The 15298-nt window shown below is 45.5% G+C and overlaps 1 protein-coding gene across 6 annotated transcripts in view; it reads right to left on the bottom strand.

Annotated features, from left to right (window-relative positions):
* Window positions 1-217: 217 nt before the first annotated feature.
* The window catches only part of LOC118120931 (ephrin type-B receptor 3), a 62094-nt gene continuing 47013 nt past the window's right edge, over window positions 218-15298 (bottom strand). The window contains exons 10-16 of one of the 6 annotated variants that reach the window (XM_035176457.2): window positions 14972-15094; window positions 12878-13125; window positions 12152-12367; window positions 10740-10889; window positions 9857-10056; window positions 6632-6787; window positions 218-4612 (exon numbers count right to left, since the gene is read on the bottom strand). In XM_035176457.2, the coding sequence (XP_035032348.1) occupies window positions 4504-4612; window positions 6632-6787; window positions 9857-10056; window positions 10740-10889; window positions 12152-12367; window positions 12878-13125; window positions 14972-15094 (1202 nt within the window). In that variant the 3' untranslated portion in view covers window positions 218-4503. Of the gene's footprint in view, window positions 4613-6631; window positions 6788-9856; window positions 10057-10739; window positions 10890-12151; window positions 12368-12877; window positions 13126-14887; window positions 15107-15298 lie in introns of all 6 variants that reach the window. The other 5 variants (XM_035176454.2, XM_035176455.2, XM_035176453.2 and 2 more) reach the window with 5 other exon arrangements.

Consider the following 15298-nt stretch of genomic DNA (forward strand, 5'->3'; position numbering starts at 1 on the left):
GATTAGAGGAAAGAGAGAGAGAGACGGCCATAAATGATAAGGTGGAGAAAAGAAACCTGTTTGTCTTTCGGAAGTGACTCGACTGCAGAACATGTGTGGCGATTATGAGTTGGCGTACGTACCTCGTGCAAGACTGGGTCGCTTCCATTCCACACAGATGAATGATCAATTCAAAACGCAACACAAAGACACACAGAGTCAGCAGGAGGAGACCAGGTCACATTTCTTAAATAATTTAATTGCAAAAAGGGTCTTTTTAAAAATATTTCTACAAGAATGCATCATCATTTTTAGTAATTAGTTGTGTATGTCTGCACCATTAAATACATCTCAATGCTTTTCAAAGAGGAACTAACAATTGCATTTGTTGGCGCTGTATTCCGCCCCCCCCCCCCTCCCACTTCACTACACATGTACAGTACTCTCTGAAACATCTCGCTTCCACGTATGAAGAGGGACTTTTCAAAAGTGACCAAGACCGCAGCGAGTTTGTTATAAGACAAAAAGAAAGGACAGAAGTGTGTATATTTATTTAAAACAGACAACTGAAGAAAGAAAAGTTGCTAATAAAAGGGGGTTTTGTCGGGGAGGATGTGGGGGGGGGGGGGATTATTTGATGATCTGTGGATGATGTAAAATAGGGAAAGAAAAGATGGAAGGAATGTTGGGATACGCTGAATCCTATTGGCACACAAAGAGATAACCACATCTGACAAGGCCTAGACTCTGCTGATCAAAATGTTCCTGTATAAAATGACAATCCTTTTATTCCACACACACGCACACGCACACACACACACACACACACATAGCAGTCCATCTTAATTTCACCAGTCTGGAAGATGAACAAAAAAAACTAAAAGGAAAAAAAACAAACACATGAGAGCGAGTTCTTCTCCTCAGTGAGAATGTTAAATATTAAACCCTCCCTCGAATGTGTGAATCCACTTAATGATTAATTGTTTGCAGTTGACGTGGCGGCAGTTTTATCATTTTAAGATGTGCAACAGTGCCAGTTGAGCTCATCACTCACGGCTGGTTGACTTCGGTGAACAGGACTCCAGATCCCAGCGCACCATGTGCACCTCATCAATAGTTCACGCGGAATCCAACGCGCTGCCATTTTTCATGAGTGGGCACGTCTGCCATCTGATTGTGTTTAGCTCTGATATGCCGCCACACACACACACACACACACACACACCTTTACTTTATGGTCAGCGGCGGTGTCTTGTGTGTTGCCACAGTGGGACTAAACTGATTAAATGATTGAGCTGAGTGGAGAAAGAAGGGATCCATATTGTTTGTTCCTGAGAGTTAATGTGAGCCTCTGATTGCAGTAATTCTTTGTCCCCTGTGTGTGTGTGTGTGTGTTCTATCGCTCTTTGCGATCTAAATTCTTCAGAAAAAAACAAAATTCTTCCGAAATGATGATAAGAAAAACACGTGTGCCCGTCTAACAGGCACTTTCAACACATTCTCATAACGTTGATAACGTGCACGTCCGATTCTGGGCATCAGAAATAAAAAATGAAAAAATCAGAGACTTATTTCCGGCATAGTGTGACTGTTAAAATGACTTGATTTAGTTTTTACAACTGTTGCAGGTTAGAGAGGCTTTTTAAAGAGTGAGCTCTGAGTGGTGACAACATCTGCACGTGGGGTAAGATGAAACAACAGAAAATGGGGAACACGTTGCTGCTTTGCATAATATTCTCAATGGCTTTTTGAAGGGTCTAAGAAGTGGCTGACTAAAGTAATATGGCAAGACACACTGCACGGCCACTCACATCACGCTATCATTACACACCTAACTAATAAGAGTCACATATTGCATTGATCAGCTCCAACCCAAACAACATGGAGACTGGAAGATCGCACCGATGACGCAGCCCCATCCCTTAATCCGCTACCATCAAACACCCCTCTGTCGGAGGCGCAAATAGTACGGCCTCCGCGATGCAGCTGCTATCATTTAGGATGAGGGCCTGCAGATTTTCGGCTGTCTGCTTGCCAAGGCTGTTGATCCTGCACTGTACTAATCATGCAGCAGCTTGAGACAGGATGATTGCAGGCCAGACAGGAAATGAAGAGAGATAATGATAGGTCAGCCCCGCCGTATGTTTGTGCGCTCGCGGCGCTCGCAGTGCCAGATTGGCTGCCGCATTAATCGACCTGACAGACAAAGACCAATAGGTCTCTCTTCTGACAGCTCTGGATTCTCTGATGAGGATTGTGTTGCAGCGAGGCGAAACTGCAGGTCCTGTGATGGAGCTCCGTGTCTGGGACCATTGAAATGATTGACAGGTAGGCTGCAACATCTCTGTGCCTCCCCCACCCACCCGAACGACTCCTTAATAACAGTCCTACATACAATGGATAGTGAGAATCCCTCTGAGGTTATGGTAAATAAGTCAAATTAAAGCACAGGTAAACCACATCTACGTCTATAGGAGGTTTGAATTAAATGTGCCTGGAAGACAATTGGTAGCTCTGGGATTCACAAATGCTCTTTATGTCGAGAATGAGAATGAACAGGGGAAGCTCAATATCCAGTTGGGCTGGCACACACACACAAACACACAAACTCTGCATGTGCATACACACTCACACTGTGACGGACAGAGAGCAGGACGACATGTTATTACCATGGGATCGTCAAAGTCCAGACTTTCACCTACTTATCTTCTTTCAGTATTTTTTTTCCAACTCCTGAATCATTTCACAACAACGACTTCCATTTTGTCAAAACACCATTTTTTTCTTTTTGTTATTTATCGTATTTTTGTTACAAAACATGTACAGGCTGTTTAGAACAACAACAAAAATACAATATCCAATTTATATGCAATATCTTTTTTTGTTTAATAATCATCTATTCATCAGGTGAATCCTCTTGGAGTTTTCTCTTCCTTCTGATTGTTCAGTCCACAGTCCCAGATGGCCAAGGGACCATCTGATTGGAGGGAGGGTGCTGGGGGTTGTGGTTGGCGGGCGAGGTACAAATAAATACATAGGGCAGGATGTCAAGAAATGAAAACAAGAAGTTTGATTATCTCTAAATCCAGATAATAGTAAGTAGAAAGTAAGGTGTCTGTCATGGTTCCTCTGGTTCGGCATGATGCACATATATATAATTTTTTATATATATGTGTGTGTGTGTGTGTGTATGTCCAAAGTTCATTGTTTTGGATTCAATAAAAAAGAATGTTTAACAGTTGTCCACAGACTATAGCGTAATTGTTTCAGATATATTTGCTCCTTGTCATGGTTCAGTTCATGCTTTAATTCTCCACGGTGGCGAATAGCGGAAGCCATACTGTACAGTATATTTGTGTGCAACTCGACACATCCGCACATCCATGCACACTTGATCACGCATCCACGCACACATGCACACGCACACGCACACGCACACGTACAAAAATGCACACAGAAGGCCAAGTGGTCTTTCTATAGCGCCACAGTCAATGTCCCCCTTTATCACATAGTCCAGTGGTGGGGGGGGGGGCTTAGGATTGGCCGGCCATTTTAAAACCACAAATCTCCCAAAAAATGTGTCAGAGAGTCAAAAAAAAAAGAAAAAAGGGAGAAGGCGAGAAGAACAATGAAGTGTGGACAGACGAAAGTTAAAAACATTATTATGTGTAAAAACACTCTGGATGAGCGAGTGATCCCAAGCTGCTGCGGAGCTATCCTGAGTCACTTCAGGTCAAACTGAAGAGCCAGCACGAGTGTCCCAAAAATGTGGCTGCACCCTCTCGACCTCTGTCGTCCTCTTGAGCTTTGACCTCAGCCCGTCATTTCTCCTCCTCCGCCGCCTCACCCTTCTTCAGCGAGTGCCCCTTTTGAGATAACACACCTTCAATATGAAGATGGAGAACGACACACACGTGCACAGTAAAAACGACTTCTACCAGGGAAAGAATTGTCCGCTATCTCCTGTGGGTCCAAAACACGTCCTGTGTTTGTTTCTCATGTGTGAACGTTGGCTCACTTTTTCTTTTTTTTTAAAGCAGGGTGTTCATTCTTTAATATATAATACGTCCATCAGAGCTGGGTTGAGGGGGTCAGAGGGCGTGGGGGGCTCTTGCAGGAGGTTTAGAGTGTGAAGTTTCAGTTACGGGGGCTAAGGCCAACTTCACTAAAACACACATGCATGCAAACGTCACCCCACACCAGAGCCGGTGAGGCACGCATGGGATATAAGGGGCTTAACTCCTCCTTCAAAAACACACAAACTATGATTGGATGAAAAAAAAAAAGGAACAATGACGAATAACAAAAAAGCAGGAAGAGGGAATGGAAGTGGTGATGAAATTAAGAAAAAACTAAAAAAAAAAAAGATTCAGAGGCACCGCAAGCCAGTTTCATTGCGTCTAATTGGCAGAGGTGGGTCAGGCAGCTAGGGTTTTCCAATGGCTCTCTCTGCCACAGTTCCTTCCCCCTTTTTTGTCCTGTCTGGCTGTCCTTCCGACTGCATCGGTCCGTGTGTCCCGTCGCTCACACCTGGACAGGAAGTGTTTGGTTCATCTGTAGTCTCATGTCCTGAATGCTCCCGAGAATCTTCTTTTGATGGCCGGCCAGCGTCACTCCTATCCGCAGCAGGTCCCTGTGGAGCGGGGAGAAAGAGGACACAGGGGTCAGGCCAGGTGGCTCGGTCAAACGTAGAAGTGGACAAACATCACACGAAGCAGAAGAGCAAATTTCACTTTTTCACCCCACAGGTAAACACACACGCTACCGGGTGGGAACAGGCAACCTTGGCAATCACCCATAAATGGACTTCCTAAGGGTGTGTCAACAAAATGGGGACACTCGCACAGCTACAGCAAATGTCGGCGTTAATGCAACATGCTGCTGTTGCCGGGCAGGTGGGCGAGCGGAGTCGCAGAGCCATAATGTGATAGTTAATGATTAAAGAGCAAACTTTGCTTCTGTAACTAAGTGGCAGGCTGGTGTGAAGTCAGCCAGCTGCCACACAGAAGCTGAGAAGCGGAAGATTTGTTTTCTGAGATATTAGACAGATTACTCAGTATCCTGTCATTTAGACTCAGAGGGGGTGTGTGTGCCAGTAAAGCAGCTTTACGTTGGCCGCTGTTGCACAACATTCTTCACTTCACTTTAAAATATCCAAGAAAAACGAGTCCGGAGAAACCTCACACAAGCTCCCAGCAGGGTGAACTTTAGAGGAAGTAAAAGGTCTAAACCTAAAGTGGAAGTTGCAACAGGAAAAAATTTAAATGATGATTATTACTACACTTTAAAAATATTTTAAAAAAGCCCAGGGAGGGAGCACCTGCTTCGGCCGTCATTAACCAAACTACATAATCTAATCATCAGTCATGTTGGTTTAACGCTGTACAATAATATCACGGGAATCTCTCCTTTCCGCTCGCTTGTTTGATTTCCCGACTCGATAGCTGAGGGGAGAGCGGACGGCGTCTGCGGCAGCGATTAGCTGAGTGTTGGGGCCGTCTGCGTCCTCTCCATTCAGTCCCACACACACAAACACACAGATGCTGGATAATCTAATATTACACGCAGACGCCACACACTCTGCTTGTCTCATTGACTTTGCGGCCCTATTTATTTTCGTACAAAACTGTGCACCTAAACACACATACACACACACACACACGTCCTCTCCAAATCCAGATAAGGGTTCATTACTGCAATTTGTGTGCAAATAAAGTGGGTTTTTTAGTTTTTTTTCCATATTTTGCCATCTCCATCAGCACAGCGACGGTGGATGAAATGATAATAAATGGGCGCCATTAGAGGAATTACTGGCCATTAAGGGCCACAGAGAGCCACAGTACACCACACCTGTCAGCCGGGCCAAATTGAAACAAATTACCTCCACCTCCATTGCCTATTATGCCGCTAATGAGGATGATTTATTTATCATTATAATCTTAATTCATTTATTTGATCATCACTGGCCTCCAATTTCCATGGCTTCCATTACATCATTTCCTGTTTGTAAACACGACAGAAGGTGGGTGAGTCGTCAAGGTCAACTGGAGAACGCGGTGGGGAGGCGGCTTCGAGTGCTCACTGAAAAGTTTAGGATCCTATTCAGCAGTACCCTGGATTATATATATATATATATATATAAATAAACAAATAGTAATAATTACAATAGACGATAATAATAATCATTATTCTAAACCGAGAACATATCCTGATTGGTCAATTACATACCTGATCAAAGTATAGAAGATTTGATGGTTCTCGTTTTCTATATAAATATATATATTATAATAATAATAATAATAATAATAATAACAATAATAATATAATATAAAAGGTCTGATGCTCTTTGTGTTCATGGTAGACCCAAATAATGTTTTACTGAAACGTCTGATAAAAGTCCAAACATATTAAAATATATTTTTTATGTTTAACGTCTGTTATTCATTTGATGTCTGAGTCTACTCTGTGCCCACTCCTCCCATCTCCTCGTGTTTAATTTAGCCATGAGATTATTTTTTATTCCCTCAAGGTCAATCTGTGTAACACTAATTTGACTCTCAAACTCAGCCCAGTCAATCACTTTAGGCCTGATTAGCTGGAACCACTCTCTCTCTATCCCACTCTCTCTCTCTCTGTCTCTCGCTCCACTCACTCTGCCGTCATCTGGGCCACCAGGTCAAAGGAAGCGAATCCGGCATTGACGAAGTTGTCACGGTAGCGGTTCATCTTGATGGCGTCCAGCCAGTCCCCCACAGTGGTGAAAGTGGTATAGTCTGGGACACAGCGGTCAAGCAAGGGCTGGGACACCCTATACATGGGGGGAGAGGGGGGGGAGGAGGGAGAAAGAGAAACAGAGAGAGAGAGGGTTAAGGTCGTCACTCTGCTGCCTCTACCGGCCAACCTCACCCCCGAACGCCCCCATGCTGAGCGCCACCTCTCCATTTCTCCACCTCTCCTCCTCTCTCCCTTCTCCCCTCCTCTCCTCCACATGTAGGGAGTTGAGTGCGGCGGGGGGGAGCGGGGAGCGGGGGCATGGGCACAGTTTTTATGAGAGACTGGCTGGAGGCTCGGGTGGTGGATGCTGGCGCTGCAGCTGGCGAGGCGAGATGGGGAGCGTACACAGAGCAGACGTCAAATTTGGGAATGAATGATGACTCCCACTTTGCAATTTACAAGCAACCAGATCAGATTCATGTAAAGAATCTTTAATCCTTTGCTTTCGCTACAACAACAGGTGTCATAAAGCAAGTGTGTGTTTTTTCTCTCAGTCAAGAATGCATTTATGTGGAGGTATCAGTGATGGAGAAGAATGCAGAATATGTCCCATGAAACCCTAGAGATATCTGGATTGATTGACTTGCTTCCTGCTGGTCGGTGGCGGTTCTTCTCGCTGCAGTGAAACGCCGCTGTGCTGCGTGGGGGACTGACGGGGGAAGAAAGAAAAAGGACTTGAAATCTAATCTGAGTGGTTGTACTGAGCTGCACTTTCAAACTACCTACAAATGTGGTTTGAATCTGATCTGGGACGACTGGATTCCGTGCGGTTTCGCTTGACAGTTGGAGCCAGATTTGCGCTGCCAGTAACATTATCCGAACTCTTAGGCTATAAGCCATATGTTTTATAGTGCATAATTACTGCATTTAAAAAACATTCTCAGGGTGTGTGTGAAACAGACACTGTGGGTTGTTTCTGAACTGGCTCTTTCTCACACTCGGGGTTTGGTTGCGTGCAACAAAATCCCACGGAGGTGTAGAAGACATTTTGTGGAAAACGCTTCATGACGGGCGAAAGAAATATCTGCGGAATGTAAACACAGATGTCGCTCACATGTGTGTGTGGTTGCATGGTGGGACCCGCTCAGGAACCTGCAGATGCCAGCGGTGCATGGAAGGAGTGAGTCACAAACCAGTGTGTTGACTGTGCATCTTTGTGCATGTGAAAGAATTTTAGTTGTGTTCTCGTGTATTTTTGCATGTTGTTACACACCTGTTGACAGCCTAAAACAAGCCCTTCTAAAGACAAACGTAACTCGCTGTGCCGATCAATGCCGCAGATAGAGAGGCCACCTTGGGAGTTTTAATAAAACTCTGCTACTACTCGGAGCGAAGTGGTGCGGATGAACAAGAGAGAGGGGGGTGGTGGTGGAGGAGGAGGAGGAGGAGGTGAAGGAGGAGAAACAGACGAGGGAGCGGAGCGAAGAGAATGAGCACCACTGTCTCCCCTCCTCTCTGCTCTGTTGATCCCTGTCATCCTTTTTGATGGCATTAGATTCATTAACAATTAAAAGAGGAATGGAGAGAGAAAGAGGGAGAAAAAAGAGGAAAAGCATGGCGGGGGGGGGGGAGTTAATAACAGTGATACAGAGGCTCCATTGAGTGGTGCAGATGGAGTGATTTTTAATAAGGCCTGTGCTTCGGAGCCCAAGGCCTCGGGCCGTCGTTAACGCCAGACTCTGGCTCTTCTCTTAATGGAGTATTGTTATTCGTCCCTCTCTAAAGTTGGCTTCAAAGGGGTCCTCAAGCCACAAGCAGAAACACAGCAGATATGCTCAGTATTACTTTACGCTACCTGGTGAGTCAGATACAGGCAAAGTCTAACTTTTAATGTCCCTTTGCTGGGACACAAGATTCTCCGAGGGTTTGGGTCGTTACTTTGTAATTCAAAAAGTTCAGAGGGTGGATGTTGTTCATTTCTGCAGACGAAACGGTAGACGGATGAACACATTTGGCTTTACACCTGCGGTACATCACGCGGTCATGTCAAGTACACACGGTGCGCACACAGCCAAAGAACTTTCGAGTCAGACGGAGCGAGCTAACCTCCAGGCACCCTTCAATGCCGACCAGGACGACGGTATCATCTCTCACTCCTCCCTTGTTAGGTCTGTCGGCAAGAGGCCACCTCTCCGCTGGCCCGTTTAAAATCTCGTTAGTGGCTAATTAAAAGGCGCTCCCATCTCTTTTTTGCATCGCCTTAATCGAGCTAATTAACCGCAAGCTTAATCTTCTAAGAACGTCGCTCCGGTGGCCAACCGAGACCCCGGCTTTCCCCCACGAGCCCAGCCAAGGATTGTCTGTGGCCCTCCCTCAAGACAGAGAGACCCTGATGCAGGGACAGATAGGTAGGTCACCACCACCCTCCCCCCCCGCTCCTCTGCGCTCTACCACCTTCCCTCCTCCAAATTCTTTCCAAGAAACAGATCGCAGGGAGAAGGCTAGTGCAGGTTAATGTAGATGTGACATCATTGATTGAGCCCCCAGTCAGCGGAGGGGTTGCATCGAACCACGGTAATTTGGTTTTGCATAATAGCGGCGGCTGCACTTGTAAGAACCGGCGAGTTGTACGAGAAGAAATCTGCACTTTATTTTGAGTTAAGAGATTGTTACAGCTGAGTCAGAGTGACTCACGCACGCTGTATCAACTGGGATAAGGAATATTTGTCCAGTGGAAATCATTATCGCACTCTGATACGCTCCGGCTCAGGTGCAAATGAAACGGCTCGGCCAGTTCTCTCACGGCTGGAAAGACAAGTGACTCATTCTCATTCAATAAAGTAATGACCTTTTACTGTAATCCATCACAAGAGTCCAGCTGCTCTTCTCCAAAATATGACTTCAGGAAAACCAGGGAAGATCTTTAGAAAGTAATCGGCTGTATTATCCATTATGCAATGACCCTAATTAGACAATAAAATCACGAATCCACCAATTAAAACTCAACAAGGACCTCGAGGGAAACTCTGAATCAAAAGTTAGGTCTATTTCTGTGATATCCGGCTCCACTGAACTGAACAATGTGGCCTTTCCTGTGAGGCTTTGCCTGACGTGGCTTTTATACAGATTCCTAACTTAATATGACCGACATACTCTGACTTACCCTGTGGACTGTGTGCTGTTCGTGACCACCTTGAGGCTGGCAGCATTGCGGATAAGCTTATCCAGCGTGGCCACAATCTGGGTGAATTTGGGTCGCAGGTTCCTCTCCTTCACCCAGCAGTCCAACATGAGCTGGTGCAGCGCTGTGGGGCAGTCCATGGGTGGGGGCAGCCGATAGTCCTGCTCAACGGCATTTATCACCTGGGGAAGGACAAGAGAGAAATCCCAATCACTTCTAGTCATCGAGCATCGATGTAGAGGGAGGGCGCACAGCGCGGGGAGAGAGCCGGGTCGATCGGAGAGAACAAGTGAAGGAGGACAGGAGAGGATGAATGAGGGAAATTATAGAAGAGTCAGAGATAGAGAGAAAAAAAAACAACACTAAAGGTAATACAAAGAAAATAAGGGCCAGAGAAGAAAATTAGCTTTGAGAGGTAGTTGTGGGCGGATATGTAGAGAGCGAATGTGTTCAGGACCATGATAGTAGATGAAAAATGTCCCATATCCATCCATTATCTATACCCAGTAGGTTATTTGTAAGGCGGGTGAGGTAGGATACAATTCTCTTTAAACCCAAATTACCAAAAACCCATCCCCCTTTATAACCTCCCAATTCTGCCATCCCCTTTCAGTCACCCCCCCTAATCTGATTGTGCAGGTGAACGTCTTGTAGTTAGTGCTGCAACCTAAATCCCGGAATCCGCAGTTTAGTTTTAAAAGTTGAAACCTAATGGCATCAAAAAGAACAGGAGGACACTTAACATGCATGACTTGAGACTGTGGGAGGAAGAGAACACACACAGAGAGGCACCTGCCAAACATGGATTCAATCCCAGAAACTTAATGTTACATGAAGAAAAAATGTAATCCTTTCATCAGCTTACATCTTGATTGCTCATGTCCCAGTACGGCCGCTCGCCGTACGACATCACTTCCCACATGACGATGCCGTAGCTCCAGACGTCACTGGCCGAGGTGAACTTCCTGTACGCGATGGCCTCGGGAGCCGTCCAGCGAATGGGGATCTTGCCGCCCTGTGGATATGCGAATGAGTAGGTGAGCATGAAATACTGGAGGGATGGAGCACAAACACAGAGTCGCACACATACAAGAGGGGAAAGAGAGGATGAGAAAAACACAGTCTGAGGGAAACATTGATACACAACAACACGTGGGCGCATGCTGCAGAACCCAGACGCCAGACGCCAGACACACAGAGGGTTAGTAACAGAGTTAGAGAAAATGTGAACGAACATATGACGCTACAAGAATATTTAAGGTGCTACAAACTGTATTTTTCAACATCAATGTACCACCATGATTTAACAGTCATCTCTTGGACAAAGTGAAATGTAAGTGTAGCAGTGTTTAGCCACCATTACTTCCTGGGACTGGCCCTCAGCTCTTACTGACATTGCTCTGGGTGTTTTTAGCACTTTGCATTTTGATAAACATAATCTGTGCATATGAAGGGACTTTGCAATCCAAATAAATCACTTCTTTAGTCGTCTGCCTCTGCAATATTGTAACAGAAGGCTCTACCTGAGATAACTAGGAAGAACCGTTTGTGTTTTTACTGTTTGGAGATGACGACAAATCCAGAAGTAGACAAGTTAAACTCCTGAAACTTCTGTATGTGGGCTGGAGCGGGCGGCTCGTCTTTGAACCAGAACTCATGTTCATTTATAACATGAAGACTGAATCTCTAAAGACCCTTTCCTATGTGCCTTGACACGCTTTGCCAGTTTTACATGTTGTACATTATAAGAGAATAGGAACCATAATCAATATTGTTTATCAGACATTCCAGTCATTTTCGATTACTTGTAAATTTGCTTGTCAATTTCTTGAAATCTGCTACAGTTTCAGTGGCAAAAAAAACACATGGTAATTAAACCGTCCATAATTCTGTCCTTTGTGAATACTTTTGTGTCACAAATTCATTATTAAGTAATAATATCTGTATGTAATATATATTTTCTTTGATCCATCATTCAAGCTGTTCAGATTTCTCTCTCCTGCCATCCACAGCGGGAAGGAAAAAACACTCTCTTACTGGTCATGTCATGTGGGAACAAACTGACACAGATCTACTTTTTGAATGCCCTAATACTTGCCAATGACTCATTTGCGAATCGGGCCAAAATCAAGCAATGGTGATGTATTGATGTTGAAACCATACATGCAGCACCTGTAAACATTGTTTAATAGAATGAGAGTACACACACACACACACACACAGACACACACAGACACACACACACACACACAGACACATACAGATGTTGACACTCACCAGTGAGCTGGTGTAGGTGGGGTCTGTGGGGTCGTCCTCCAGGAAACGAGACAGGCCGAAGTCAGACACCTTACACACCAGATTACTGTTGACCAAGATGTTGCGGGCGGCCAAGTCTCTGTGCACGTAGTTCATGTCCGACAGGTACTTCATGCCCGCTGCGATGCCGCGCAGCATCCCAACCAGCTGGATCACCGTGAACTGCCCGTCATTGAGCTGGTAAAGGAAAAGAGAACGAGAAAGATAAAGTGAGTTGTATATCAAGGTGTTCAAATGAATATATTGCATTTCTGTTTTTATTTGTCCTTTTGTCTCTTTGTGTTTCTTACATGGATCTTTCACTGTGATATCTTTCTATTGTACCTCCCCATCCTCCATACATCTCCTCTCTCTTTCCCTTGTACTATTTCCCTTTCTCTGGCAGAGAATGTGTGATGTGACTGTGAGGCAGAGATTCATTGGAGACTAAGCTCTTTGTAAATGTCACCAATTGCCTGAATGCAGCATTTGTGATATATCCATTGAGGGCACTGCACTAGAGCTTAAGAGGAGCTTTTATGGCTTCAAAGAAAGTGAGATAACTAAGAGCAAGATCAGGCAGATTTGGATTTGGCTTATTTGCTGGACAGTGTAACATTATTGATAAAATCGCAGATCCATGTTTTATACGGAGTAGCTAGAGCTCCTCTTGTGTGTGACGTGTTGGCGTGTGCCTGATTTTCTCACCCTCAGGAATGAGTCCAGTGCCCCATTCTCCATGAACTCGGTCACGATCATCACTGGCCTGCTCTTGGTGACTACGCCTTCCAGACGGATGATGTTGGGGTGGTCGAACTGGCCCATGATGGAAGCTTCGGACAGGAAGTCTCGCCTCTGGCGGTCAGTGTAGCCCACCTTCAGGGTCTTGATGGCTACGATGATCTCCCGGCGCCCAGGCAGCTTGAGGCGACCACGGCACACCTCGCCAAACTCTCCTGCGCGAGCCCAGGTGAGACATCCAGAGGAACAGCAAAAAGAGAAGAGATGGAAGGAGAGACAGAGAGAAGAGGAAGGGGGAGAGAGGCATGACGGAAGAGTGGAGGAGAGTGGGGGAAAGAGGGGAGAGGGGACAGTTAACTGGTTAGAACCAAGGAGCCAGGGAAGGGTAGCGGGCGGGGGTGAGACAACAGGGACTGCAAGAGAAGCCAGGACTCTAGGCCAGTGTCAGGGGATGGTGGTGATGGGGGAGCATACAATGACTTTATGCTGTTAAGCTACGAACTAAAGAAACAGCATGGTGAGTGTGAGGCATGATGATGGAGTGTAAGAAGATATAGAGTTGAAAAAGAATGCATGATGAAATAACACAAACAAATGGGTAAAGTTGGGTGAGAGGGTGAAAGGAGCTAAGGAGGACAGAGGAGGAAGGGGGGGAGAGGATGAGGGGGGGCGGTGCTAAGCTTGGGAGGTGCTGGAAAACCGGGCGCAGGAGGAAGAAGTCGGTGGAGACAGCAGCTTGGGGGTTCTCGGGGTTGTGGACGCTTTACGTTTAGAGTCTACACCAAGCGTGTGCAAAGAATGCAAGAAACGATCAGACAATGAGAGCGATGTGTGTCGACAAGGGTGCAGAGATAACACAGTGGGGGAAGTCGGGGGATAGAGGGTGGGGCATGGAGGAATGGAGGAATGGATTGTGGAGGGGGTAGAGGAGAGGAGGGGGACAGGGAAGACAGGGGTTGAGGGTTCGTCACTTAAAAGGCGAATGCTGGGAAGCGACGGGTTTCAAGTAGCCTCAGCAGTAGAAGAGTTGTCGTAGTAGCAGTAGTAGTAGCAGTAGTAAAGGTAGTAGCAGAAGCAGAAGGTAGGGGACTCCCATCTCTGCCATCACAACGTCCTCCATTTTGGCTCAGATAAAATGCTAAGACAACTCAACATCACTTGGCACAGGCCTGCAGCTTTTGAGCAGAGATATTACTATCAAATATATCAAATACATAAAATGTTTAACTATCTACGACATCAAATGTAAAGGAGGGACTCTAAAGGAAGGGGCACAGCCACATATTGGAAGAAGTGTAAGTGCCGGGGAAAGGGGTCGAATAGTGGTCCAGCAGAAGCCCTCTTTAATAAAGAGGTTCTCAAGACAGTCAAAAGCGGGCAGCGTCAGAGACGACCAATCCTGGACAAGAAAATGTCAATATTTTCCCTCCCATTTGAACAGGAATGATACCTCAGAGGGATGTGATGAGATGAATATAAAGAATACATACTTGGTATCATGCTTTGTAAAACCCAAGAGTCTCCAATTCCTCAGGCGGCTACAGATAAAACGGTTTAATGTAAGATAGCCATTAACCCACTTTTGTAGGGTTTGATCTATTTATTTTGTTTGTATAAAATCATTTTTTGTGCAGTGTCATATGTGTTTGATTAAAAAATAAATTTTCTTTCTCTTAGTCCAGGATTGGGCTCCACCTTTATGGCACAGGTGAAATTATAATTCACCAAACCAAATGTCACTACATTTACCCTAAATGTACATAACATTAACATAACATACAAGGGAGTGCTAGGACTGTGAGTTTCTCTAACTAAACAACAATATACTGAAGCTAGTTTAGCTAGTTTCAGTATATCTCCAGGTGACAGGAGAGTGCTGGGCCCTGTAAGACTGTGGAGGGGGGTCTCCAAAGAGGTGACGAGTGTGGTAGGGATAGGGGGCAAGAAGAGGGCTAGCGATGAATTGAGTGAAAGTACCGCTTGGTGTGAAGTCCTCTAACGGTATGGCCTGGAGGTGACTAGCAGTCTTCCCCCTGTAGCTCAGGAGCTTTGGTGGGTTACCTGCGCCGATGACCTCCTCGATCTTCACGCAGGACACGTCGATCTCCTTGGCAAACTCGCGCACTGCTTCATTGGGGTCCTCGTAGGTGAAGGGATCAATGTAGACCTTCATTCCCGGCGTTACTATAGGGGATTCAGTAGCAAGAACAGGAAAGTGAATCTATGCAGCCAAAGGAAACATTTCAACAATCATTACAACTGTGTAATGTTATGAAAATGTATTATTTAACTGTAGATCAATACAATATCCTTTTTGGGGGCTTCCAAGTGTAGACAGTGGATATCCCGGCAAAGACTCACACCCTTAACAGTCCAACTAGTTTCTTT

Source organism: Hippoglossus stenolepis, chromosome 14 (assembly GCF_022539355.2).
Source record: "Hippoglossus stenolepis isolate QCI-W04-F060 chromosome 14, HSTE1.2, whole genome shotgun sequence".
NCBI lineage: Eukaryota > Metazoa > Chordata > Actinopteri > Pleuronectiformes > Pleuronectidae > Hippoglossus > Hippoglossus stenolepis.